This window comes from Microcaecilia unicolor, chromosome 1, assembly GCF_901765095.1.
Source record: "Microcaecilia unicolor chromosome 1, aMicUni1.1, whole genome shotgun sequence".
Classification (NCBI taxonomy): Eukaryota; Metazoa; Chordata; class Amphibia; order Gymnophiona; family Siphonopidae; genus Microcaecilia; species Microcaecilia unicolor.
Genome location: NC_044031.1, coordinates 31,150,228 through 31,174,349, shown reverse-complemented (window position 1 = coordinate 31,174,349; position 24,122 = coordinate 31,150,228). Strand labels below are relative to the sequence as shown.

The 24,122-nt window shown below is 42.5% G+C and overlaps 1 protein-coding gene across 1 annotated transcript in view; it reads right to left on the bottom strand.

Annotated features, from left to right (window-relative positions):
- Window positions 1–15,449: 15,449 nt before the first annotated feature.
- LOC115463615 overlaps window positions 15,450–24,122 on the bottom strand; it is a 123,011-nt gene continuing 114,338 nt past the window's right edge. The window contains 1 exon segment of the mRNA XM_030194339.1: window positions 15,450–19,170. Coding sequence (XP_030050199.1) covers window positions 15,671–19,170 — 3,500 coding nt within the window. The 3' untranslated portion in view covers window positions 15,450–15,670.

Below are 24,122 nucleotides of genomic sequence, written 5' to 3'. Positions count from 1 at the left end.
GTGAGAGAGCAAGAAAAAGAAAAAGGGGTTGTGCATAATCAATCATCTGATAGTGGCCAAACTATAAACAATAGATTCTTCAAACAGAGAAAATAACGCCCCCTGTCTCAAAAGGACTCCCTTATATCGTAAACAATATATTAACTGAGGTATATCATGATAAGGCCATATTCAACATCTCTTATACCGAAAAAACAAATAGATAGATGAAAAAGCGTTATTTCCAGAGCCCTAAAGACTTTTAAAATACAAGTGCTTGTATGCAGTACCGGATTGCATGGTATTCTTGGTATTAAACCCCGATTTGGGCTGCTTTACCTCACCTCAAAGCCATTTAATATCCATAAGTGCAAGGGAGCATGTATAAAAATCATTATATAACTAACTTTCGTAGATTCGTCTTTTAGAATCAAAGGGTCTTTATAACACAGTATTGATACAACCCACAACATGAGGGGAAGAACGGTGGGTATAAAACTTTCTAAAACAAGCCTAATCCCCAAGCAATACAATTATTAAGAAAAGACTAAAAAAAGAAAGAAAGACAATGCCTACCCGTTGTTCGAACCGCTCGTCTCTATTCAGAAAAACGCCTTCAAACCTGGCAACCGCCAAAAGTAGTGGCGTACGCACGCAAGTTTTCAAAAATATACTTTCTATAGTGACGTAACGGGGCGGGGTCCGACATTTAAGGTGGTCCTTCGGAAATCTCCACAATCGCCCACTTTAGACTCTGCATCAAAATCCCCATAATAAGGGGCATGCGCACAAGATTACTTCAGCCTGTATTTTCTGTAACAGCGTGATAGGGCAATTTTCAACATTTAAAACAAAAAAATATACTAAAGAAACTAAAAAACACTCGTAATGCCCTGCTTTTGACTTCATCCAGGAACAGAGAGCATGGGAGCTGAAAACTATTCATGTCCATTCGTCCAATTTTTTATTCTTCAAACTAAAGATATGATAAACCTCATCACATGCATTTCTATGGGATCACATAACAGACATGTTGTAATAGACAGGGGACACATCACTATCTAAAATTTCCATATATATTTGTAAGTATTTGGAGAATAGAAAGAAAAGGAGGTTCTATAACTTATCTAAAGAGGAAAACGTGGCTCTCAATCAACTCCGAGATAACTCTGACATCATTATCAAACCGGCGGACAAAGGCGGAGGTATTGTGATTATGGATAAAGTTAATTACATTGCAGAAATTGAGAGGCAACTTTCTAAAAATGAATTTTACGCCCCTTTGGATGTGGACCCTACAGATGACATTAGAAAGGAGATTGATTTCTGGGTCAATTTTGGATTCGATTCAGGCTTCCTTACACAAAAGGAAAAGGACTTTTTAATAACGCAAGTTCCTATTATACCTGTCATCTATATATTACCAAAAGTCCATAAGACGTTGGAGAACCCACCAGGTAGACCTATTGTCTCGGGTATTGGCTCAATTTTGGAGCCTCTCTCTGCATTTGTGGATTCTTTCCTCAAACCATTAATACCGTCGGTTAAATCCTACATTAGGGATTCCTCACATGCCATTAACATACTGAGGGACTTTGAAGAAGATTTATCAGATGTCATTCTAGTCACCTTTGACCTGGAATCTTTATACACTAATATACCACAACAGGAGGCTATTCAAATAATTACCGAATATCTGAACAAGAGAGAACAAAATATGAGAGTACCAACTGCATTCATCACTCAGTTAGCCTCAATAGCTCTTCAGAATAACTTTTTTGCGTTCCAAGGGAGATTCTTTAAACAGATAAAAGGAACCGCGATGGGAGCAAGGATGGCCCCTGATATTGCCATTTTATATGTGGCCTTTTTTGAAGAGAAATTCCTGGAAAATCATCCATATCAGGACGGACTGCGGTTGTGGAAAAGATACATTGATGATATTTTGGTATTATGAAAGGGAACAATTGATACTGTAGACTTTATGAATTTTATGGATGGCTAAACAGTTTGGACACCAATTTAAAGTTTACAATGCATTTTGATACCAGTGAAATTCCCTTCCTGGATATCATGATCAAAAAAGATGAACACGGCTTCAACACAACTATCTATAGAAAGCCTACGGATAAAAATAATTATCTCCATTTTCAGAGCTATCATGACAGGAATTTGAAAGAGAATCTTCCCACCTCCCAGTTTCTGAGGCTACGAAGGGTATGTAGTGACCTTTCGGATTTTAAACATCAAGTAGTACCTATGGCCAAGAGATTTACAGAGAGGGGCTACCCTGAAGCATGTGTTCAGAAGGGCATTAAGAGAGCGTTTAATGCCAATAGAGAGGAACTACTGTCTAAACAAGTGATACATAGTACACCAGATATTGTTTGCAGTTTGAGATTTTCCAACTACTCTCATGACATTAAGAAAATATTGCGAAGACACTGGCACATCTTGGAGGGTCACCAATGTTTTCAGAATAAATGGCTCACTATAGCCCATACACGTGGTAGAAATATCAAAGAAATTGTGGCACCATCAGCATTACCGTCAGGACCATTACAACCATCAGTACATGCAGGACACCAGCCCTGTGGCTCCTGCTCTGTATGTTCATCTAGTCTGACAGTTTCAACATTTATTCACCCACAGACAGGTAGACAATATCATCTCAATCATTCTTCTAACTGTAACACAGAGGGTGTTATTTATCTTATCATTTGTACTTGTAATTTGATTTATATAGGAAAGACCATTAGAAAACTTAAATTAAGGATGATTGAACACAGAAGTAATATCAGGAGAAAGAATATTACGGCCCCCTTGGTTCAACATTGTATAGACTGTGCACATGATTTTTCTGATCTCAGGTTCCTGGTACTGAAGGTAGCTAAGGCCTCATGGCGGGGAACAGATTTAAATAAGATATTGCTACAACAGGAACAACGTTTCATTTTTGAGTTGAATACGGTTTTTCAAACCGGACTCAATTCAGAAACGGACTTATCTGTGTTCCTTTGAGATGGTGGATTACATTTTATGTCTGTGCTCAGTACGAGCACTTGGACAGATGACATCCCTGAGAATATTTTTAAATTGGATGTTTGGTAAAATTTTAAGTACTGTAGAGAATTCTATTTGATTCTGATTATATCTTTTTTTCGCTTTTCTTCTCTTTGGATGAACTTTGAGTAATTTTTACATCAGCAGTGATCAATAATAGAAAAGATTGATCTTATCTCATTTGAAATGAGAATGGTTCTCTTCAATATTTGAGGGATATTAGCCTGATAAAATCAATCTTTTGATGAGTATAATTTATTACTACATTTTCAGACTTAGATGTTGGTTTTTGATTTTTAAATATGAATTACACACTGGTATGTATCATGTGACAGCGATTTATATTGTTATTATTAACCATGTTTTATGCTTTAATGATAAATATTTTAATGATAAGTGGGTTTATGGATATTATACTTACAAATATATATGGAAATTTTAGATAGTGATGTGTCCCCTGTCTATTACAACATGTCTGTTATGTGATCCCATAGAAATGCATGTGATGAGGTTTATCATATCTTTAGTTTGAAGAATAAAAAATTGGACGAATGGACATGAATAGTTTTCAGCTCCCATGCTCTCTGTTCCTGGATGAAGTCAAAAGCAGGGCATTACGAGTGTTTTTTAGTTTCTTTAGTATATTTTTTGTTTTAAATGTTGAAAATTGCCCTATCACGCTGTTACAGAAAATACAGGCTGAAGTAATCTTGTGCGCATGCCCCTTATTATGGGGATTTTGATGCAGAGTCTAAAGTGGGCGATTGTGGAGATTTCCGAAGGACCACCTTAAATGTCGGACCCCGCCCCGTTACGTCACTATAGAAAGTATATTTTTGAAAACTTGCGTGCGTACGCCACTACTTTTGGCGGTTGCCAGGTTTGAAGGCGTTTTTCTGAATAGAGACGAGCGGTTCGAACAACGGGTAGGCATTGTCTTTCTTTCTTTTTTTAGTCTTTTCTTAATAATTGTATTGCTTGGGGATTAGGCTTGTTTTAGAAAGTTTTATACCCACCGTTCTTCCCCTCATGTTGTGGGTTGTATCAATACTGTGTTATAAAGACCCTTTGATTCTAAAAGACGAATCTACGAAAGTTAGTTATATAATGATTTTTATACATGCTCCCTTGCACTTATGGATATTAAATGGCTTTGAGGTGAGGTAAAGCAGCCCAAATCGGGGTTTAATACCAAGAATACCATGTAATCCGGTACTGCATACAAGCACTTGTATTTTAAAAGTCTTTAGGGCTCTGGAAATAACGCTTTTTCATCTATCTATTTGTTTTTTCGGTATAAGAGATGTTGAATATGGCCTTATCATGATATACCTCAGTTAATATATTGTTTACGATATAAGGGAGTCCTTTTGAGACAGGGGGCGTTATTTTCTCTGTTTGAAGAATCTATTGTTTATAGTTTGGCCACTATCAGATGATTGATTATGCACAACCCCTTTTTCTTTTTCTTGCTCTCTCACATTAGGATTCTTACCCCGATTGGTTTACTTACCTTTTGTGCTTCAGTTTGCAAGCTGACCGATAGGAGTCTATTGGTAAGAAAGGGTCATTTAGTATATGTGATTTTATAGTGTCTAGTAGACTCTGACAATGCTCCATTCAGAAACATGTGACTTAATATGACTATATGGGTGAATTGACTTGTATGTATATAAAAGGGTTCAATTAAGAAAATATACATATTTGGGTATGTGTATATATATGTATGTACATGCACATATGTGTATGGACATTTGAGCTTATAGAGATATATACATAGGTGGGCATATATAGATATCATCTAGGAATACACATTTTTAAAGGGTTGTTTTCAAAAACAATTTTTTTGAAAGTTTGTTTCAAATGTTGTTCAATATGTTTTTAAATGTTCTTTTAAATTTTTTTATATATATACGTATTTTTGTATGTGGTGTGTATATATAGTACAGCAGTTATAAATGTATATGTATATGGCTTGAAGATATGACAATGATGTGCAATTATGGTTTATTGATATTGTTGAACCAATTTATGGTTTTTATATTTATATTTATTTTTATTTATTTTTATGTATCTTTATGTTAGACCCCTGATGCAGGCGTTTGTACGCCGAAACACGGCCCGTGTCGGGTATTTATGATAATAAAGGACTGCATTTTTTCTCAATCCTGAAGGCCCAGTTTTTTGCTTCTTTTTTGTTTGCATTTCTGAACATACGGCATCATTAAAGGACAGACTCTTAAATGCCCAGTTGGGTATATATGTTTCTCAATTTTGTTAAATGTTTCAGACATATCCATCTACTTGCTCCCACGATATAACTGAATCTGAGTTTGCTTGGGATAATGTGGGATATAAATGTTAAAAAAAATAAATCTTTTATCCTCCACCTTTTAAGACCAGCTGGATGGTGATGGCACAAGGAAAGCAAATTTGGCTCACTGAAGATTAACTCAAAATAATCTGTTCCTTAGCTGGATATTGAAAATGCGACCATCCCATGCCTCTGTGGTTATGCTGCACTAATAAGTTAAACCATTAACTGGATTTCTTGAAAGGATTGTATAACCTTTGGATTCATGACTAAGAACAAAAACATAATTCCTCATTTACAGACACAAAACATAGTGTTCACAATGAGTTCCTTTTATTATTGACCAGATAGAAGAGAGAAAAGTTTTCAGTTTTGGCACAGTATAAGTTTTCACAAGAACAAAATATATGAAAACCAATGGACTGCGTTAGGGGCATACAGCCCATTTAGTTATGTTTAAACAAAAGAGATCTGCATGAAACAAATTAATTAGTTTTATTTTGACTTATAAAAGCACTTGTCCATGAAACATGTTCAAAAAACAGAATAATGGGAAATGGGACTTGATATACCGACTTTCTGAGGGGTTTTTTTTTTTTTTTTTTTGCAACTACATTCAATCCATTTGTTTATCTAAAATGCAAATTTCTACAAAACAGATGAAGGGAAGATGTGATTCCATGTGCCCCAATGAAAGGAAAGTTTAATTTTACTTCCATTTAATTTCAATATATTCCATTTTTATAAAACCAGGCTTCCCAAGGCAGATTACAACAACAGTTAAGAGAAACCCTTCAGGAAGCAGGATATCCTCATTGAAATCTGGCCATCTGTAATGTATAGAACACAAACAGTGTAGAAAAATGAGCAGAAATACAGAGTTTATAACTGCTGCTTCTAGCACCTACAGTAATTTTTAAAGCTGTTTTATTGTTATTCAATTTTTATTTCATATTTATATCTACATATGGGAAGCTTTCAAATAAATTAAAAAGCTATCAAATAAATCAAAACATATTTTATCATCCACCTTTTAAGGCACTGCCTATCCAATTGGAACAGCTTTTGGCTTTTTACAGATGGACATTGCATTGGCAGTATGTTATTTCTTATAATCTTTTGCTGTTGTTTTAAATAGCGTTTGCTATTGTTTTGGGAGAGTGAAAATGGTGGCAAACTCCGCCTACTGGCTTCAGCCTATATAATGGGCTGCTGGATAGGCTCATATCATTTCCTGTTCTCAATCTAACCTCCTTACTGAAGCAGGAGAGAGAGAGGGGGAAGGAAGGGGAGAGACATAAAAGTTGCCTACCTGTAACGGTAGTTCTCCTTGGACAGATGATCTTGCAGCCACACAAATGAAGTGACTTTCCTGTGACGTCACTGACCCAGACGGGCCAGACCCATACCAAAACAATAAGCTTAAAAAGCTATCACAATATGCACGTGTGCAGATTCCCGCTTAACCGCTCTAGTCCACACTATAAACCATCCAGACCTGCCAAGGGGTCCCAATTTTTGAGAGGGAGATTTTAGTACATGCCCACAACCACACCCCACTTTGCACAGGCTCCACCCACTCTACATGACTCCACCCCCTGGCACGCCTCAAACCCACGGCCATGTCAGAAAATAATTTATTTAGTAGCCTAATACCCTTTTCAATTAGCTTTCAGAGGCCAAAACCTCCTGCCTCAGGTTAGTATAATGCTGTTATGGTATCCTCTCCTGACCTGAGGAAGGAAGTATTGGTCTCTGAAACTTTATTAACACAGCTACCATATTACTTTATCCTAATTTAAAATAAAATTATTTTCTTTACCTTTGCTGTATGGCCATTTACTTTTTCTAATTGTGTTGCTCCCAGTCTCTTGATTCTGCTTTCCTTCATCTTCTCTTAACTCTTTTGCCAGGGTTTCCTAGCCATTTGTCATTTTCTTTCCTTTTTCTTTGTTTTCTTCAATATTTTTCTGCCTCTCTCTCTCTCTCTGTCCAGATTGAATTCATTCTTACTATCCATTCTTTAATTTCCTTCTTTTTACTTCATCTACCTATGGCTTTTCATCTTTTCCTCACCCTTGTTCTCCTCGTGCCCCTTCCTCTTATTCTCCAGTCTTTCACTACTCCCCCTTTCCATCCAGCAGCTCTCCTATTTCTCTCCCCATCCTTCCAGTGTCTCCCCTCTTTTTTCTACATCCTTCCATCCAGCGTCTCCTCTTTCTCCCTACCCTTCCACCCAGCATCTTCCCTCTTTCTCTCCCAGTCCGTCCATCCATCCATCTACCCTCTCGCCTGATCCTTCCATCTAATGTCTCTCTCTCCTCCCTTCTTCTATCCAGTGTCTCTCTCTCTCCACCCTTTTCTGTTCAGTGTCCCTTCTCTCTCCACATCCTTCCAGTCTCTCCCCTTTCTCACTGCATCCTTTCATCCATCTCCCCTGTTTCTCTCCCTATCTTGCCATCCAGTGTCTTTCTCTCCCCATCCTTCCATCTGTTTTCCCTTTCTCTCCCCATCCTTCCGTCTTCCCTCTTTCTCTCCCCATCCTTCCATCTACCCCCTCTCCCGATCCATCCAGTGTCTCTCTTTCTCTATCCCCTTCTTTCCATCCAGTGTCTCTCTCTCTACCCTTTTACATTCATAATTTGTAACTTTCTCCCCATCCTTCAATGTCTCTTCTGTTTCTCTCCCTACCCTTCCTTCCAGCGTCTTCCCTCTTTCTGATCTCAGCCAGGATTCCCCCCCTTTCTCCCCATCCTTATCACCAGCAGCTTTTCTCTTTCTCCAGCCCTTCTCCATCTCCCTTCCTTCTCTCCCACCTCTATTTTACCTCCTGCCTCCTGCGCCATCTCCCCTCCCTCTCTCCCCACTCTCTGTATTTTACCTCCTGCCTCCCGCTCCTCCTTCCACTAGATCTTCATTTCTTGGCCACTGCTGCTTCTCCTGTTGAGCAGCAGCGGCTTCAACAAAAAAAAAAATTGCTAACAAACAAAAATTTTTTTTTAAAGCAAGCATGGCACTGCAGGCATCCACCAGTCATTGGATGTTGGCTCTGCAGCTGCTCCTCTCTCCTCTCTCTGTCCCTGGAGGAGCGCAGCATAGCAGGAAGTCAATCTCAACTTCCTGCTCCAGGGGCAGTGACGTGAGAGGAGAGAGGAGCAGCTGCAGAGCCGACAGCCAATGCCTGAAGGCTGCCTGCGGTGCCATGCTTGCTTTTTTTACATTTTTTTTGTTTGTTAGTGGAAGCTCTTTTTATTTTTTGTCGCGGCCGCTGCTGCTCAACAGGTGAAGCAGCAGTGGCCAGAAATGGGAGAGGGAGCTAGCGCCGCAGCGTGCTTCAGCGGGAGACTTTCCCACTTTGGCGGGAGTGCAGGAGATGACCCGCCAAAGCAGGAGACTTGGCAGGTCTGAACCATCAGGCAAGAACTGCCCCCTTTTCAGTTTGATATAATAGCTAGCGGCAACTTAAGGGAGGGTTGGGAGGGATTGTGTGGCTGCAAGATCATCTGTCCAAGGAGAACTACCGTTACAGGTAGGCAACTTTTATTTCTCCCTGGACAGAGTATCTTGCAGCCACAGAAATGAGGGAAAGGTGAGTATTGGAGTGCCTCAGGGATTGGTGCTGGGGCCGATTCTGTTAAATATATTGGTGAGTGACATTGCCGAAGGGTTAGAAGGTAAAGATTGCCTTTTTGCGAATGATACTAAGATTTGTAACAGAGTGGACACCCGGGAGGGAGTGGAAAACATGAAAAAGGATCTGCAAAAGCTAGAAGAATGGTCTAAGGTTTGGCAATTAAAATTCAATGAGAAGAAATGCAAAGTGATGCACTTAGGGAGTAGAAATCCACGGGAGATGTATGTGTTAGGCGGTGAGAGTCTGATATATACAGACGGGTAGAGGGTTCTTGGGGTAATAGTATCTGAGGATCTGAAGGCGACGAAACAGTGTGACAAGGCGATGGCCGTAGCTAGAAGGTTGCTAGGCTGTATAGAGAGAGGTGTGACCAGCAGAAGAGGTTTTAATGCCCTTGTATAAGTCGTTGGTGAGGCCCCATCTGGAGTATTGTGTTCAGTTTTGGAGACCGTATCTTGCTAAGGATGTAAAAAGAATTGAAGCGGTGCAAAGAAAAGCTACGAGGATGGTATGGGATTTGCGTTACAAGACGTATGAGGAGAGACATGCTGACCTGAACATGTATACCTTGGAGGAAAGGAGAAACAGGGGTGATATGATACAGACATTCAAATATTTGAAAGGTATTAATCCGCAAACAAACCTTTTCCATAGATGGGAAGGCAGTAGAACTAGAGGACATGAATTGAGAATGAAGGGGGGCAGACTCAAGAAAAATGTCAGGAAGTATTTTTTCATTGAGAGAGTGGTGGATACTTGGAATGCCCTCCCGTGGGAGGTGGTGGAGATAAAAACGGTAACGGAATTCAAAAATGCGTGGGATAAACATAAAGGAATCCTGTTCAGAAGGAATGGATCCTCAGAAGCTTAGCTGAGATTGGGTGGCAGAGCCGGTGGTGGGAGGCGGGGCTAGTGCTGAGCAGACTTCTACAGTCTGTACCCTGAAATGGCAGATACAAATCAAGGTCAGGTAATACACATAAAGTAGCACATATGAGTTTATCTTGTTGGGCAGACTAGATGGACTGTGCAGGTCTTTCTCTGTCGTCATCTACTATGTTACTATGAAATTAAGACTCCCAAGCTACACAGGTAACAGGTTAAGAAACATACATATGTCTATTGAAAAAATAACTGGTACCTGTGTGAGGAGGAGGTGGTAGTTGACGCCTCAGAGTACAGAAGGACAGCATGACCAAAAACTGCATCAGTAGATGGAATTGTATCGATGCAATAATGTTTCATAAAAGTGTGCACCCTTGACCACGTAGCTGCTCTACAAATGTCTTGTAAGGAAGTTCTTTGCAGGTGAGCCCTTGTGGCCGCCATGGCCCTGAGATTATGAGCTGTGACATGAGGTATGTTTGAGGGATTAGATGGCCAAGATGCACTAAAGTCGTCGTACCGAATTCCATAGCGAATCATTAGGGAATAGCTATGCATCAAGGAAAGGGAATGCAAATGAGCTACTCGTTGTAGCTCACTTGCATTCTCTATTCCTTCTTAAAACAGTCGGAGAATCGGCCGGTCAAGCATGTGCAGAGCAGCAAAGCGTTATGCTGGCTGCTCTGCGCATGCCAAATACGCGGCCTCCCTGTGCCGTCCAAAGATGCCGCACCGCTCACCCCCCTCCCGCCGCAATAATAAAAACAAAAGTGCAGTTGAGGCTGGCCACCAAGAAAAGGTGTCCGTTTTCGCCGTCATTCACCTCCGCAATAATAAAGAACGTCTTTTTTGGCCGTGCTTCACTCAGCTGAGAGACCTGGAAGTCTCTGAGCCAATCACAGCGCGTTTAGCTCGGCTAAAGGCGCTGTGATTGGCTCAGAGACTTCCTGGTCTCTCAGCTGTGAAGCACTGCCAGAAAAGACATGTTTATTATTGCAAGGGCCAAAATGGACGTTTTTTTTAATGGCTGGCCAGCCCCCCCTTTTTTAATAGTAAAAACGTTTTTTTTGGCAGTGCTTCACAGCTGAGAGACCAGGAAGTCTCTGAGCCAATCACAGCGCCTTTAGCCGAGCTAAACGCACTGTGATTGGCTCAGAGACTTCCAGGTCTCTCAGCTGAGTGAAGTACGGCCAAAAAAGACGTTCTTTATTATTGCGGAGATGAATGATAGCGAAAACGGATGCCTTTTCTCGGTGGCTGGCCCTTTTGTCACTGGTTGCAGTTGAAGAGTAGACTGAAGTGAAAGAAATAATTGAGAAGGTCTATTCTTGGATTTGGTTCTATCCAGATAAATGGTTAGAGCCCTCAGACAGTCCAGAGTATGAAACTTCTTCTGATCCTCAGAATCATGTGGAGGAGGAGGATAAAAAGTTGGAAGTACTATTACTTGATTTTAGTGCAGTGCTTGTTTTGTGCAGGTATGCGCCGGTACAGCATACCGGCACCTTTTTCCTGAGGTCCCTCACTTGCCCGCTCCCTTCTGTTCCTGATCCCATGCTCCAAAATCTTTTCAATACCCAAAGTCGCGATTCTCCTCTCTCCCCTGCCCTCCCCTCCATGTCCAGCAATTCTCTCTCCCCTCCCCTGCCCTCTATGTCCAGCATGTCACCTCCCTCCCCTGCCCTGCCCTCCCCTCTCCAAGTCGTGGCGAACCGGAAGTGAAGGCAGCAGTGCTCACTGAGGCAGGCACGTAGGCAGGTTCGTCTTCTCTCGCGTTGCTTCCCTCTCAGCGCTTCCCACCTTCGAGGGCAGGACGCACTGAGAGGGAAGCGATGCGAGAGGAGATGAACCTGTCTGTGTGCCTGCCTCAGTGAGCACTGCTGCCTTCACTGCTGGTTCTCCGCGACTTGGATGAGAGGGGAGGGCAGGGGAGAGAGGCAACATGCTGGACATGGAGGGCAGGGGAGGGGAGAGGAGAGAGAATTGTTGGACATGGAGGGGAGAGCAGGAGAGAGAATTGCTGGACATGGAGGGGAGGGCAGGGGGGAGAGGAGACATGGTGGACATGGAGGGGGAAGGGCTGTGACTGTGTGTAAGACAAAGAGTGAATGTGCGAGTGTGTGTGTGTGTGTGTGTGTGTGTGAGTGAGTGAGTGAGTCTGGGTGCGAGTGTGTATGTGAGACACAGTGTGAGAGAGAGTGTGTTTCACACAGATACAGTGTGTGCGAGAGTGTGTGAGCCACAGACTCTCTGTGAGACTGAGTGTATGAGACCAAGAGAGTGTGTGACTGTGTGACACATAGTGAATGTGATACAGTATGAGACATAGAGTGTGTGAGAGACAGTGTGTGAGAGTGAGAGAAAGGTCAGGCCCCGCTCCCTCACTCTCTCTGGTGTCAGGCCCCCCCCCTCTCTCTCTGGTGTCTGAGCGTTACTGTGCAGGACGCTGAGTTCTGGCTGTGCTTCAAGGGACTGACCAATCCTATTTAATAGAATGCACCTCCAACATTCTGAATCCAATAAACCTCGTGTGGTTGGTCACTTCTGCTTGTGACGAACCCAGAAGTACGTGATGTCAATTCAGGAGATGGATACAGAGAGCAGGAATGCCTCCGCCATGCAGTCAGCTTCAGAATGTTAGAGGTGCGTTTTGTTATATAGGATATGGATACAGGGGAGGGAAGAGAGAGGAGGAATGCTGGACCTGGATGGAGGGAAGGAGAGAGAAGAAGTGCTGGACATGGATGGAGGGAAGGAAAGACAAAAGAAGAAGATGCACATGGATGGAGAGGAGGGAAAGGGAAGAGAGGAGAAAAACTGCACATGGATGGAGAAAATAGGCAAAAGCTGGATCCACGTTATACCTCCTCCAGTCAATTCCACGGAGGACTCAGCTTTTACTTATGGATGTAGGGCAAGAAATGGTTCATCTCCTGCTGCAGTGGGTCCATGAACAAAACATCCCTGGTGGAGCGATAGGCCATAGTGAATATATTCTTCTGAAGGTTTTGGAACCTCACCACCATCATCATCAACCCTAGTGTATAAGCTATGGGTGGGTATATTTTTATCCTGAGTAATGTGCAGCCAGTAAATATTTCCCCTTCCTACCATACTCTGCAGTATTGCCTTACTAAAATTTGGAACAGAACTTATACAATGGGGTCAGCATATGAAGGGACTCAGCAAGACATGGGTAGAAAGTTCATTTTCTCCACCACAGCGATACACAATAATCAGAGATACACAACAATTCAACAACTGTTGTTCTCCTGTGCATACTTCCTGATGTTTATTGAGGATTGTCTTTGTGACAGAAGCGTTCAATATACTTTATACATATATATGTTTTTTTGTGTGTGTGGATCTTCTGGTGCTTTGCAGTGTTTCTTTTGAATGAACCTTTTATAACTACTACTACTACTACTACTACTACTACTACTTGACATTTCTAAAGCGCTAGCAGGACACTCAGAACAAGAAATGTTTTCACTCCTGAATGGATTCTCTGGTTGATTCAATCAAATGTGGATTCTCTTTCATTTTCCAGCTCATTTTCGAAAGTGATCACCGGCCATCTTCCGACAAATCGGAAGATGGCCGGCGATCTCCTGAACCCAGCCAAATCGGTATAATCAAAATCCTTCCGTCGTGGAGCCGGCGAAATATCAAGGGGGCGTGTCGGTAGGGTAGTGAAGGCAGGACGGGGGTGGGACGGGGGCGTGCTCATGAGATGGCCTGCTTCGCCTGATAATGGAAAAAAAAAGCCAGGCTTGACAAGCATTTTGCCGGCTTTACTTGGTCCCTTTTTTTTCACGACCAAGCTTCAAAAAGGGGCCCCAACTGACCAGATGACCACTGGAGGGAATCAGGGATCACCTCCCCTTACTCCCCCAGTAGTCACCAACCCCTTCCCACCCAAAAAAAAAAAAAAATTATGAAACATTTTTTTGCCAGCCTCTATGCTAGCCTCAAATGTCATACCCATCTCCCTGATAGCAGTATGCAAGTCCCTGGAGCAGTTTTTAGTGGGTGCAGTGCACTTCAGACAGGTGGACCCAGGCCCACCCCCCTACCTGTTACACTTGTGGTGGTAAATGGGAGCCCTCCAAAACCCACCCAAAACCCACTGTACCCACATGTAGGTGCCCCCCTTCACCCCTTAGGGCTATGGTAATGGTGTAGAGTTGTGGGGAGTGGGTTTTGGTGGGGATTTGGGGGGGCTAAACAACCAAGGGAAGGGAGCTCTGCACCTGGGAGCTATTTTTTTTTAATTTTTAGAAGTGCCCCCTAGGGTGCCCGGTTGGTGTCCTGGCATGTTAGGGGGGCCAGTGCACTACAAATGCTGGCTCCTCCCATGACCAAATGCCTTGGATTTCACCGGGTTTGAGATCGCCGGCATTATTTTCCATTATGGCCGAAAACTGATGCCGGCCATCTCAAACCCGGCGATCTCTGACATTTGGCTGGGCCCAACCATATTAGCAAAGAAAAAGATGGCCGGCCATCTTTTTCAAAATACGGCTGGCTCCGCCCACTAGCAGCACCGGCTCCGGAAATGGCCGCCCATAGAGATGGCCGGCGCCGTTCGATTATGCCCCTCCTTGTGAAATTCTGTTTTGGCTGAAGCTTTTTACCATACTCAGTATGTATAAACGGTTTCACTATGGCAAATTACTCCAAATGGGTTTGTTTTTTTGCATTTAATCCACATAAAAGGCTGTACTAGTCCACATCTAGAAGCAAAATATCAACAACAAGTGGACAAAATAGATTCACCTAATAGTAGGAGGAAAAGACCTCAGACGTCACAAAATGTTCTTACCTGCCCAGTTGATAATGGGTCAGGAAAATGATCTTTCAGTGACAATTTCAATTATTGGTCAAAATCCTCCTCCTTTTCCTTAATTTTCAAAATACTATCTTTGGAAAAAAAAAATTTTTAAATAGTTTTCTTAACATTGAAGTGCCAAACATCCTGTATTCAATAAGTAATACCGTGGAGGTCAACCACATTTCTTGACAATGTCCCACAACACCTTTCAAACACCAACTCTTCAGTACAGCAGCTGTCAGCCATTTCAGATAACTGTCACTGCAGTATTATATGACAGCTGCTGTACTGATGATTTGACATTTGAAAGGGGTTATGGGACACTGTCAAGAGATATAGTTGACCTGCATGTTATTATTTATTAAATACAGGAAGTTGGCACTTCAATGTTAAGAAAACTATTTAAAAAACTTTTCATTTTGAAAATTAAGGAAGAGGAGGAGGTTTTTTTAGCAATGATTGAAACTATCATTGGAAAATCATTATCTGGACAGATACGAACACTTTGTGATGTCTGAGGTCTTTTCATCCTACCATTAGGTAAATCTATTTTGTCCACTTGTGGTTGATATTTTGTTTTGTGCATACCATAACAGGCATGAACCTCAATCCTTAGCAAGGGCATGTGGAGTATGATCTCAGTCTCTCAAACCTACTGCTAATGCTTGCTATAGTACTTGCATTGTGCCAAAGAGAGCTTCCCTCCAGAGTTCATAAGATGTAAAATGTATAGGCAACTTATTTAGGTGTGATTGGAAATTCTTTTTGATCAAGACTGTGGCACTGAAAATGATAGGAAATATTTATGCATCTTTCTGCCACATTTTCTTGGTTTCAGAATGCATTTCTTCGTACTTGAGAATCTTTTCTCGCTATGCGATTCACAGAGTTTCACTCTTGTGTGAATTTTCTGGTCCTCAGTTAGATATTTATGCCACCTGAAGCTTTTACCACACTCAAGTCATATAAATTGTTTCACTCCTGTGTGGATTCTGCTGTGTCTTGTGAGGGTTGCCTTCTGAGTAAAACGTTTACCACACTCAGCACATATATATGGTTTCACCCCTGTATGAATTCGCTGGTGCGCCCCAAGGCTTGCCTTCCAACGGAATTTTTTCCCACACTCAGTACACATAAATGGTTTCACTCCCGTATGTATTCTCTGGTGCTGGATCAGGTCTACCTTCCTACTGAAGCTTTTAGCACACTCAGTACATGTAAATGGCTTGAACCCTGCATGAATTCTCTGGTGCTTGGTCAGGTCTGACTTACAACTGAAGCTTTTATTGCACTCAGCACATGTAAATGGTTTCACTCCTGTGTGGATTCTCTGGTGCTTGGAGAGAGTTGTCTTGTACCCAAAGCTTTTATCACACTCAGTACATGTAAATCGTTTCACTCCTTCATGGATTCTGTTATGCAAAGTGAGCTGTGGTTTTCGGCTGAAGCTTTTCCCACACTCGCTACATGTAAATGGTTTCAATCCCGTGTGGATTCTCTGGTGCTTCTTGAGATATGATTTACAACTGAAGGTTTTCCCACACTCAGCACATATAAATGGTTTTAGTTCTGTGTGGATTTTGATATGGCTATTGAGGGTTGCCTTCTGAGTGAAAACCTTACTACACTGAGCACATGTAAATGGTTTCACTCCAGTGTGAATTCGCTGGTGTGCTCCAAGGCTTGTCTTCCAACGAAATGTTTTTCCACACTCAGCACATGTAAATGGTCTCACTCCTGTGTGAATTCGTTTGTGTGCCCCAAGGCTTGAATTTGAATGGAATCGTTTACCACAATCAGTACATATAAATTGTTTCATTCCTGTATGGAGTCTCTGGTGACGTGCAAGGTCTAACTTTCTACTGAAGCTTTTAGCACATTCACTACATGTAAATAGTTTCACTCCTGTGTGAATTTTCTGGTGCTTAGAGAGAGATGTTTTGTATGCAAAACTTTTACTACACTCAGTACACGTAAATCGTTTCACTCCATCATGGATTCTTATGTGCACAGTGAGATGTAGTTTCCGACTGAAGTTTTTACCACACTTAGTACATGTAAATGGTTTCACTCCTGTATGGATTCTCTGGTGCTGAGTGAGAACTACCTTGTGATTGAAGCTTTTACCACACTCAGTACATATAAATGGTTTAGCTCCTGTGTGGACTCTTGTGTGCCTAGTGAGGGTTGCCTTCTGAGTGAAACCTTTACCACACTCTGTACATGTAAATGGTTTTACTCCTGTGTGAATTCGCTGGTGCTCTCTAAGGCTTGTCATCCAACTGAACCTTTTTCCACACTCAGTACATATAAATGGCTTAACTCCTGTGTGTATTCTTTGGTGTTGAGCAAGGTCTACCTTTGTATAGAAATTTTTTGCACACTCAGTACATGTAAATGGTTTGATTCCCATATGGATTCTCTGGTGATTGGACAGAGATATCTTGTACCCAAAGCTTTTACCACATTCAGTACAGGTAAAGGGTTTCACTCCCATGTGGATTCTCTGGTGCTTGGAGAGAGATGTCTTATACCCAAAACATTTACCACATTCATTGCATGTAAATGGTTTCACTCCAATGTGGATTCTCTGGTGTTGGGTGAGGTCTACCTTTATACTAAAGCTTTTAGTACACTCAGTACATGTATATGGTTTCACTCCTGCATGAATTTTCTGGTGCTTAGAGAGAGAGATCCTGTACCCAAAGCTTTTACCACACTCAGTACATGTAAATGGTTTTACTCCTGTGTGGATTCTTTGGTGTTGGGCAAGTTCTACCTTTGTACTGAAGCTTTTAGCACACTCAGTACATGTAAATAGTTTCACTCCAGCATGGATTCTCTGGTGTGCAGAGAGCGATATCTTGTACCTGAAACTTTTATCACACTCAGTACATGTAAATGGTTTCACTCCTGTGTGGATTCTCTGGTGCATGGAGAGTGAGGTCTTGTAGCCAAAATTTTTACCACACTCAGTACATGGGAATGGTTTTGCTCCTGTGTGGACTCTCTGGTGCTTGTTGAGGCCCGACTTGCAACTAAATGATTTCCCACATTCAGCACATGTATATGGTTTCTCTCCTGTGTGAACTCTCTGGTGCTGGGTCACGCCTACTTTGGAATTAAAGCTTTTTCCACATTCAGTACAGATAAATGGTTTTGCTTCTGTGTGGATTCTCTGGTGCCTGGTGAGGCTTCCCTTCCATCTAAAGCCTTTAGCACACTCAGTACATGCAAAAGGTTTGATTCTGGTGTGGATTCTCTGGTGTGTAATGAAATATGACTTGCAACAGAACCTTTTACCACATTTAATACATATAAATTGTTTCTTTCCTCTGTGCATTCTGTTGTGCACGGTGAGAACAGCCTTTTGGCTGAAATTATTACCACACTCAGTACATATAAATTGTTTTACTCTTGTGTGGATTCTTTTGTGGAATCTCTGGTGTCTGATGAGGTTTGTCTTCCACCTGTAACATTTACCACACTGATTACACATAAGTGGTTTCATTCCAGTGTGGGTCAGCTGATGTACTTTGAGGCTGTCCGCGGTGATGTTTTTACCACATTCAGTAGATGTAGATGGTTTTACTCCTGAATGAATTCTATGGTGCTTTCTGAATTTTCCTGTCCAATGAACACTTTTACCAGATGAGGCACATACTCTCTCATTTTTTTGAATTTTCTGGTATTTTAAGAGTTCGTATTTAGAAGTGACTGATTCCACACCAGTTTCAGTTATTTTATATTCTGTGAATTCTTTACTATGACTGAATGTTTTCTTACATTTTGTATCTGAAATTGGTCTCTCTCCTGGGGGAATTTTTGCATTTGCTGTGAAGTTTTTCTCGCAACCAGGACGTGATGATGTTCTCTTATCAGTGCTGCTTCTCAGGTATTTTGTAATGTTTGATTCATAGATTAAGTTTTTCCCATATTCTGTACTTGTACACTTTCTAGTTTCTTTATTATTTTTCTGGTGTTGCATTAGCTCTTCCTTTTTATTGAACCCTATCCCACGCTCACAGTGTATATAATGTGTCTCCTTTACACATGTTTTCTGTTCTCCCTGTAGTTCTTCCTTTTGACTGAAGGTTTTCACACATTCTGTACAGTTAGACGATCTCTCTTCAGTATCAGATCTCTGATGTGATCTTAGTGCTATATAATTGCTGAAGAATATGTTACAAACATCACATAAACATCTTTGATCTCTCATCTGGTTTCGCTGCTGTTTGCCTGTACATGTGATATTGCTGATACTGTATTCAGACAAAACTGAACTTCCTGTTGAAAATTTTTGTTTATTTTTTGAGATCCATTGATTTTTTCCCTTTCCTTCCCTGTGAAAACCGGAAAAAGTTTCTTCTTTGCCTCCTTCTGGTAACATCTTTTTCCTTTCAGGCTTCACACTGAGCTTCCAGCAATGTCTCTCTGCATCACTGTTCTTCGGATCCTTTTCTACATTAAAAAAAAAAAAGAACATTGGGCATTATTGTAGGAGAATAGTTTGACGGGTTCAGCAATGCAATATTCCTATGTCAATTTTCCACCCCGTCGCTGCTGGGAATACAACATTTCCAAGCTGATCACTGCAAGAGATGCAGATAGAATATATGGTCACATTTGAGTAGATATTTAAAATCAGGTTTCTGGTCTTTCCTCATAGGCATAAGAAAAACCTTGCAGAGGTGGGCCAAGCTCAACTGAGACTACCATCCCATGACTCATTTCTGGGGATGAGCAATTAGGCAGCTCTACTTAACTAAAACAAATTGCCCAAATCTCTTGAACCCCTTCATATTAGTTGCCTTAACTATATCTTCTGGCTACAGATTTCCCAGCTTAATTATCTGCTGAAAGTAAAACAACCTTTAATGAGCCTCAGATTAAAAATAAAATTTCATGGCATGTCCTCTTCTTTTTGTGTGTTTGTAAAGTAACTGTTCCGTATTTAACCATTCTACCCCACTCGTGATTTCATAAAATTCTATCACATTCCCTCTTAATCATCCTTTATAAAGTTACCCCCTTAAAGCGCTAATTATTTGTGGGATGAATTGTATGGAAACACATCCTAATTCAGCCCAGCCTGCCATATGACTCAACCAATGCAGTATGGATTTCATACCATTTATAAAGTTAGGTATGTCTTGATTTTATTTTGCAGTCTATCCCAAAGCTCACAGATCACACATTCATCAGATAGCATAACAGGATTTCTGAAACTCTGTATTATGTGGGTATATACCCAGCACAGGAAAAAAGCGACACAAAACTCTGCAAAAAGTCAACTAAAAAAAAAAAAAGCAAAAAAGCACCAACTGTTCGAACTCAAACAGCAGCCATTCCTCCTCCAGAATACAGACACTCACCAAATACAGGGCAAGTGACTATAAATTAGAACTATAAAGAAAAACAAAGTTACCTCTTGCAGGTTTTCTCTGAGGAGAGCAGGATACACATCCTCACTAATGGGACACCCTAGCTATGGGCTGCCTTCAACAGAAAGGAGGAAATACAGAAAAAGTAAGCACCAGGATATATTTCTCAGTCCAATTATATTGGCATCATTGACATCTTCAAAGGTCGATTCCATCCCTTTCTCTCTGAATGCTAATGCATTCGCCCAATTCTCTAGTTCTAAAATCTCTGATCTTCAGCAACAATTTGAGAGCTCCGCAACATCTAACTCCTTCTCAGCTGATTACCCTCTTTCTTCTGTGTCTGTTGGTACTGATCATGCCCTGCCCTCCCCTTCTTCTGCTTCTTTTGTGTCAGAACCTACCCTCTCCCTTTCCCTTCTTCTGGTGCTTCACTGGGTCATTCTTGGTGTGACTTTTTTGCACACCTCCTTTGTTCATACATAGTAAATGATGGCAGTATGCCCAAAAAGTTGAACTCATCTTACGTGGTATGTGATACTTTATATATATACCCGAGTTTGATTTGTCCTTGCCATTCTCAGGGCACAGGCTGTAGAAGTCTGGAGTGGAGGAGTGGCCTAGTGGTTAGGATGGTGGTCCTGAGGAACTGAGTTTGATTCCTGGCATAGGTAGCTCCTTGTGACTCTGGGCAAGTCACTTAACCCTCCATTGCCTGCCGCATTGAGCCTGGCATGAGTGGGAAAAGCGCGGGGTACAAATGTAACAAAAATAAAAATACCCCGCACTCTTCTTGTACTAAGTTCTGAAGCTAACATCAAAGCCCCTAAAATTTACACTCCAGCCCATCCCTATCTATTCAGTCACGATCAGGTAATAGACCGTACAAGTCTGCCCAGCACTGGTTTTGCTTCTCCAATTACCAGTGTCACCACCTAATCTCTGCTAAGATTTCGCAAATCCATTCCTTCAAAACAGGATTCCTTTGTGCTTATCCCACGCATGTTTTTATTCTCTTCTGCCAGGGTTACTACCTTTTTACTAGAGCCTTTTTCCTTCAGCCTGGTTCAAAATTTCTACCTTAGAGCTGCTCCCTTTGGTTTACTCCATCCTCTGCAAAAGTTTATCTACCAGTGATGTTCTCAAGCAGGGGCGTGGCTATGGGTGGGCCTGGGTGGGCCCAGGCCCACCCAGACAGCCGGCAGCTCTACAGTCCTCCTCCTCCTCCCGAGTCCTGATCCGGAAGTTGTAGGCAGGTCATTGTAGCGGTTGCGCTGCTGCTGCACGTCGGCGCCACTACTCCAGCCATACTTCAGTGCCTTGCTCGTTCCCCGTCCGGTTCTGTGCTGCTTTGCCTTGCTCTTTCAGCGCCGCAGGTGAGCTGAATGGGAAATGTGCTGTGCTGGCTGCCGTCAGTGTCGCTGTTGCGTTTCCTTCACTCTGTACCCTGCAGCCCAGCCTTCCCCCCCCCCCCCCCAGGCCTATTCAACACTCCCCTGCGGCCCCACACGACATGGAGCGGAGCACACAGCACAGCGAGTGCTGAATTCCCTGTACCACCTGCCACCACTGAAGCCCAGCTGCACAGGTAAAAAAAAAAGAGGTTTTAAAAAACTTTTTTTTACCGTGTAGTGAAGTCAAGGTAATGCTGGCTGGTGGTGCCGGTGGGCTTCTGGGTGGGGGTGGACTCTTCCACTGCCTAGGGCAAAAAAAGGTATATGTGATCACAGTGGCGTTCCTGGGGGGGCTGACACCTGGGGCGGATCGCCGATGCGCCCCGCCCCCGGGTGCAGTGCCCCCCCCCGGAACAGCACGATGCCCCCCCCGGCGAAAGAACCCCCCTGTGTGCAGCGCGATCCGCCAGGCGAAAGAACCCCCCCTGGGTGCACGCCACTGGGGGGGGTGCCGTGCGCCTGCCGGCTCTTCGTTTTCATGCTCCCTTTGCCCCGGAACAGGAAGTAACCTGTTCCGGGGCAGAGGGAGCATGAAAACGAAGAGCCGGCAGGCACGCGGCACCCTCTGACCGGCATGCACACGGGGCGGACCGCCCCCACCTTGGTACCCCACTGTGTGATCATTCAGTATACTTTTTTTCCCTAAGTAGTGAAGAGCTGGCTTCCACCCAGAAATCCACCACCAATACATTTTATTATACCCAGGTTAAAATTTAAAAAAGGTTGTACTATATTTGTCATGGTGCCTTGGTGGGTTTTTGGGTAGGGATGGTCTCTGCAGTACAAAGGTTCAAAAAATTTTTTTTTAAGTTTTTAATTTAATGTAGGTGGGTTTCTGGGTGGAGGTGGGTCTGTAGTGCCCAGAACATTAAAAAAAAAAAAGGTCTTATATTTAATGCTGGTGTCCTTAAGGGTGGGGGGACAGGGAGAGATGCCAGGCCATGGGGGGGATGGGTGGGGGTAGGACAGGGCTGACGCTAGGCTATAAGGAAGGGTGGGTAGAGCTGATGCCTAGCTATGGGATGAATGTTGGAGAAGGGAAGGGCTGATACTGGGCAATGAGGATGGATGGGGGTGTTGGGAAGGAAAGGAAGGGCTGAAGGGCTGATGGCAGTCTACGGGGATGGATGGGGGGTAGGGAAGGGAAAAGGTGATGCTGGGCTACGGGTGGGGGGGGGTAGGGAAGGGAAAAGCTGATGACGGCTATAGGGATGGATGGGGGGGAGTTAGGGAAGGGCAGGGCTGATGTCAGGTTACAGGACAATTTCTAATTTTTGGTACTTTATTCTGTAATTGATGAGGGTTGGTCTGTGTTCTGCATTTGACTCAGTATGCTGGTATGTGGTTTGTGTGGGGATCTATGAGTCTGACTTGTCTGACTTTTCCAATGGGATGCGTAGTGCTGTTGTGTATATTCACTGCTGCCTTTGTAAAGGTATTGTTATTGGAATTGGTGTTAAAGTTTGCAAAGTTTGAAGTATAAATATCATTGCTGTAATTATATTGCAGAATCCTGTCATGTGTGTTGAGATGTTTGCCATTATAGTAGACTTATTGTAGCTATATTTATTTTTCCATTAAGTATGTATATGGTTTATATTGATGCAGGGCAGCTGTTGGGCAGATTACTTAGAAATTCATCATCGAGTGCATTCTAAGGCATTATTTTGTAATATCCCAAGAAACACTACTCATACCTATATACACAGTGCCCACCCATATTATCCCTGGGCCCACCCAAAATATCAGGTCTGGCTACACCACTGCCTCAAGTCATGGAAACACACAATCTTTTCACCCCTTAATCAAAAAAAACAAGTCTTGACAAATCTGTTCTCTCCAATTATTGTTCAGTTTCCAATATACCCTTTTCCCTGAAAATCTTAGGCCGTATGATCTTCTCCCAACTGCTTCGGCACATGAACATTCAAACTTTCTGCATCCCCGTTAATTGGGTTTCCGTTCAGGTCATAGCACGGAAACATTCATCACAGGTCTTTGAAATGAATTACACTGCATTCTTGATGGTGGGAATCTTTCTCTAGTAATTTTAGATCTTTCGGCTGCTTTCAATCTTGTACACCACACTTTGCTTCTTTCCTTGACTATCAGGCTTTGGACTCCCTGGCACAGTACTGATTCACTTTCTTTCTGACAGGATGTCACGGTTGTGCCCATGTTTCGTGCTGTCCTTCATCTCGCCACCTGGTGCCAGACCTGGGGGCTGCAATGGACTGTCTGGTCACTGTCACCCGTTCCAGATTTCAGCCCAGTCCAGTCCGGATCTTCCGGGCTGCCAGACTTGCTTGTTTTGTTTGATCCTGCACAGCTCCCGTAGTTGCCTGGTGATTGCTGCATCTGTGCCTCAGCTGCTGCTGGGCTTATTAGCCATTCTGAAATCTTTCTGCTTTGCCTTTGCATCGCCTAAGGCCCTGGTATGTTGGTGCTTGTGGCACTTCTGCCTAGTTTAGTTTCTGGTTCTAGTTCCCTGCCTGTTTCTAGTTTAGTCTTTGTGTAGTTTAGCTTGTACTGTCCTAGTCTTGATTCTTGTTTGTATTTCTGTGTCTAGTTCTTG